The sequence below is a fragment of the Penaeus chinensis genome, chromosome 43 (genome assembly GCF_019202785.1).
Source record: "Penaeus chinensis breed Huanghai No. 1 chromosome 43, ASM1920278v2, whole genome shotgun sequence".
Lineage (NCBI taxonomy): Eukaryota > Metazoa > Arthropoda > Malacostraca > Decapoda > Penaeidae > Penaeus > Penaeus chinensis.
This window is the reverse complement of record NC_061861.1, coordinates 12,834,974-12,840,415: the sequence shown is the minus strand read 5'-3', so window position 1 is coordinate 12,840,415 and position 5,442 is coordinate 12,834,974. Positions and strand designations below refer to the sequence as shown.

Sequence of the window (5,442 nt, the reverse complement as noted above, 5' to 3'; positions counted from 1 at the left end):
GACTTTCTCTATCTATTCATACATGAGTAATGAGTACTGAGCTTGTCGGGGGGATTGTTATATATGTTTTTATTTTTAAATTGTTGGGTGGGGGGGAATTTTTTTTTTTTTTTTTTTTTTTTTTTTTTGGGCGGCCATTGATTATTCCATCTTTCATATATTATATATTTATATATTGATATATATTTGTAGAAGAAGGTTTGAAAATGAGATGAATATCGTCACACTTAAAGAGATGTATTTGGACTGGTTTTCGATTATATTTCGTCAGTATTACATGTATTTTGACGAAGATGTAATCGAAACCGGTCAAATACATTTCTTGTATTGTGAAGTAGACTAGCACAGTCGTGAAGAATTTCATATCTATTAGGCGTTTCGAAGGTGAACACTAGACCTTCATCATCAGTAAACTGTGACAATTATGGATATGGATATTTGGCTTCTGAACAATTCACAAATACGTAAAAAATAGCTAAGAACAATATATATATACGTAATGAAAGCATAAAAAACGACATACAGTGAAAAAGAACATATACAAGAAAAAAACTATAATAACCAAAAAGGTAAACTAACCAAAGTGGGTGTTGGTGAGAGGGAAGGCCTATTGGGTGAATAAGGCTGTCGCGGTGGTTGTGGTGTTTAGTTCGGGTTTCATCTTCTGTGTGTGTAAGGATTCGGAGATGATAAGGTCTGGACGGGAGGAATAGGAAGATAAAATACTGAAATCTGTGTTGGAGAAAGGGTGTGAGTGGAGTAGAGAGTGTTCTCTTATTGCCGAGAAAGATGGTTTGCTGAGCGGAAGGCCAGTGCTGAAGGATTTGCCTTTGTGTTCTAGGATGCGGTGTCGTAACCATCGTGAGGTAGATTCCACGTACCGAGCTTGGCAGCAAGGACAGGTGAATAAGTACACTACGTTAGAACACATGTCAGAGTTACATCTCAAAGGTTGTTTTTAAAAATTGGCTTAATTTTTAGTGTTCTTGAAGGCAAGAGTGAATTTAATTTGAGTGTAATTATTTAGTAACAGTGATTTTAGTTGCTGCCTGATTTCAAAACTTAAACTACCCATGTACGGTAGTTTAACGTATATATGGTCTTTTCTAACAGTAAGGACAATGGGTTGGTTTGAGAATATTTTACAAAGAAAGGTTTTAGTAATTTTATCAAATAAAGACAATGGGTACATGTATATGTAGTTTTACAACCAATTAGTTGTAAAAAAATTATTAAAAAAAATAATTTCGTCATGAAGAGTTGACCAGTTGCTACACAGGTTATATGCTCGAGTGATTAGAGTTTTTATGCTGTTAATTTTGTATAGATATGGAATGTAGCTAAGAAAGTGAAGTCCGAGGCCAGTGAAGGTTGGCTTTCGGTAAATGCTTGTACGGAAAGTGCCATTGCTATAGGTGATTAGCGTGTCCAAAAATGGTAATCGATTGTTTTCCTGCATCTCGCAGGTAAACATGATGCTCGGGTGTTTCGAGTTCAGATAGTTCAGAAAGAGGTTTACGTGCGAGAGGTGTTTAAAATAGGAGAAAGGCATCATCGATGTATCGACGATAATGAACGGGTTTAAATTCAAACGGACATTGTTCAAGCCAGTTCTGTTCGTGATAGCAAAGGCATGCATTAGCGTAGGAAGGGCCTAATGGGGAACCCATCGCTACACCTTCCAAACGTCTAATGAATAAGAAATTCTTCACTACTGTGTTAGTCTCCCTCTTCATACTTACGATATGACGCCTGCGTGGCAAACCTATCACAGAATATATATATATATATATATATATATATATACATACACATGTATATATATATATATATATATATATATATATATGACCACTAATAATTGTATACACACACACACACACACACACACACACACACACACACACACACACATATATATATTTATATATTTATACATTTATATCTAACCATGATCATTACTAACATCATTACCATTATCTTCATTATCATTATTATCATCATTACTATTATCACTGTTATCATTGGTGATTTCATTAGCATTATCATTGTCATTTGAATTATCAGTTGCGCCATCATTATTGATAATAATACCATTATCATTATGATCATCTTTATTATGATAATTTGCATACTTATTTTTATTGTTATTATTATTATAATTCTTATTCTAATTCTTATGTCATTATTAATATCATCATTACCATCATTATCATTATTATTATCATCATTATTATCATAATTAGTATTACTTTTATTATCTTTAGTACCATTACCATCATTATTATTATTATTCGAATTATTACTATCATTATTATTAGCATCATTAGTATCATCATTACTAGTATCATTTTCATTACTATTACTGTTAGTTTAATTATTACTTTATATTAAACATTATCATAATTTATGATCATGATTATCATTGTTATCATTATTATTATCATTATCATTGCTATTATTATCATAATTAATATTATCATTAATTGCATTGTTATTATCATCATTACTATCATCATTATAATTATCATCATTATTATCATTATTTTCATTGTTATTAGTGCTATTGTTATCATCCTCCTCCTCCTCCTCATCATATTCATTATTATGTATTATATCATCATAATCATTATTATATTATTATTACACATTAATATTACCATTATGATTATCATCATTATTACCATCATTTGCTTTGTTATTAGTACTATTATTATTACCTCATCTTCATCATCATTTCCATCATTATTGTTATTATTACAGTTATTTTCACAACTCTTTCGCCTGTCATATAAATTAAATAGATTCGTTATTCATGGTGATTAAAAAAAAACATTATATGGGTTTGTTAGAGATGAATAATAGTTTTAGTTTTAATGAGACCCACTCGTTTCAATGCAATAATTAGAAGGATATATAAAATATGTATTTTACATAAACACACGCACATATATACGTCTACTCATGCACAAGTACACTCATAGAGCGCACATTTAACACATGCACACTGACACATACAACATACAACACATGCACACTGACACACAGGTGCCAGGCCTGCCTCCGCGTGTGGCAGATTCATGTTTGGAACACAAATTCATGCTTATCTGTATCGATGATTCAACAGGATAAGTGGAGGTGATGCTACCTAGCTTTTCATGTACATATGCGTGCATACATGTATACTTGCATACACACACATACGTGCATACATGTATGCATACATACGTATATACATTCGAGCGCGCACGCACGCACACACACACACACACACACACACACACACACACACACACACACACACACACACACACACACACACACACACACACTTACCTCCCCCCCCCACACACACAAACACACACACACACACACACCTATCCCCCCACACACACGCACACACACACACACACACTTACCCCCCCCCCCCCCACCACACACACACGTCTGCACTTGCACGCACAAGAGAGCAGACGGATAGGAGGCGAGCGAGTGCCTGCGTCGCGTCTGGCACAATTGTGTTATTGGTGCCTGTGCGAGCGCGTGTGCCTGCCTCGGGTGGATCCCCAAGTAGGCTGATATACTGGGCAAGACGAGACTGCATAAAAAACGGTATAGAGAGAGAGCATTTTCTTGCATGCGAATGTTGCGTTTGTTTTGTGCGTAAAATAAAACGAAATGTATAGAGAATTGTTTGTGTTTTACGGAAGATATGAATGATAAAAAATAGATAAGAAGTATTGGATGAATAATAAAGAGGTGAATGAGAGATGATAATTGAATAATTCAAATACGATTGGGCGAATTGTTTTTGTTTTTTTTCATTCCCTTTTTCATATTATTTTTCGAGTAGAGTTCACAGCAACGAATGTAAAGGAAAAGATGGTTAATGGACAAATAAAAATGTAACTAATAAGAGACATTCCGCAAATGAATCAACTTAATTCAATCAGAAACCCACCATTTCTCCATCCTTTTATTTATTTATCTATTTATCTAATTATTCATTCATTTATTTGTCTATCCTTTTATTCATCTATTTATTTACTTATTTACTTAATTATTCAATTATCTCTCTATCCTTTTTTTCTATTAATTTATCTCTTCTTCCTCTTCGTCCTCTCGCAAGATCTTTCTTTCTGTCTTTCGCGAAGGTAAGGCGTGGGATATTTCGGAGAGACGAAAAAGGGATGATAATCTTTTTTTTCTTCTTCGTTTTCTTCTTCTTGTTCTTTTCTTTCCCTTGTTTATTCCTCTTCCTCTTCTTCCTCCTCCTCCTCCTCCTAATACTACTCGTTTCCCTCCTTTTTCTTTCTCTTCTTCCTCTTCCTCAACTTCTCCTTCTTTTTCTTCTCCCCCTCCTTCTCATTCCTCTACTCCTTTTCTTCCTCTCCTCCTCCTCCTCCTCCTCCACTTCCTCCTAAACCTCCTCTTCCTCCTCCTCCACCTTCCCATCCTCCTCCTCTTTATTTTCCTCTTTCCTATTTTCCTTCTTTCCCTTTTCCTCCTTCGTATCCCCTCCCTCCTCCTTTTTCTTCCTCCTCCTTCCTCCTCCCTTCCTTCTAATTCTCTTCTTTCCTTTTTCCATTCTTTCCCTTTTCCTCCTCCTCCCTTTTCTTCCTCCTCCTCCCTCCTCCTCCCCTCCTCCTCCCTTCCTTCTAATGCTCTTCTTTCCTTTTTCCATTCTTTCCCTTTTCCTCCTCCTCATTTTTCTTCCTCTTCCTCCCCTCCTCCTCCTCCCCTCCTCCTCCTCCCCTCCTCCTCCCCCCCTCCTTCTTGTGAATACGAAGTCGGCGAGATCAAGGACATTCCCTCGTACGCCCGGTCGCGCTCGCAAACTGTCTCAGTGTTCTGACGAATGGCGTCGAGAGAGGGTGTTGCGCCGCCGTTGCCTTGAGAGGGAAAAAGTGCGTCTGACCATATTTTTTTCTTTCTTTTTTATTTTTATTATCCGGTGTCCGAAGGTGGAGATACGTGTGGGGGATGGGGTGGGAATGTAGAGAGGGGGGTGGAGGGAGGGAGGTAGGGAGAGAGAGAGAGAGAGAGAGAGAGAGAGAGAGAGAGAGAGAGAGAGAGAGAGAGAGAGAGAGAGAGAGAGAGAGAGAGAGAGAAGGAGGAGGAGGAGGAGGAGGAGGAGGCAAACACAACATACAGACATACGCAGAGAGATATTAGACAGATACAGACAGACACAGAGACAGATACGTGCATAAAATGAAACCGGCGGACACATACACACAGAGGCAAGACACATATTTGGGCAATGAGCAAAAGGCAGACCCGAGAGAATGAGCGGCGACCAGAAACAAGAGACACAGACCTGAGACCAGAGACAGGTACGAGACCAGAGACCGGAGGCAGATTTGAGACAAGTGACCAGAGAGATAAAGCAGAGACCAAAGATCGGGATGAAACAAGAGAGGCAGACCTGAGGCCAGAAAC

The 5,442-nt window shown here is 37.3% G+C and overlaps 2 protein-coding genes across 2 annotated transcripts in view; one reads left to right on the top strand and one right to left on the bottom strand.

Moving 5' to 3' along the window:
- LOC125048235 (octopamine receptor beta-2R-like) overlaps positions 1-5,442 on the bottom strand; it is a 378,640-nt gene that overhangs the window by 116,600 nt on the left and 256,598 nt on the right. The gene's annotated exons all lie outside the window — the stretch shown is intronic.
- Positions 5,264-5,442, top strand: part of LOC125048353 (balbiani ring protein 6-like) — a 1,237-nt gene continuing 1,058 nt past the window's right edge. Inside the window, exon 1 of the mRNA XM_047647016.1 lies at positions 5,264-5,442. This exon is cut by the window's right edge and continues 65 nt beyond it. Within this exon, the coding sequence (XP_047502972.1) occupies positions 5,264-5,442 (179 nt within the window).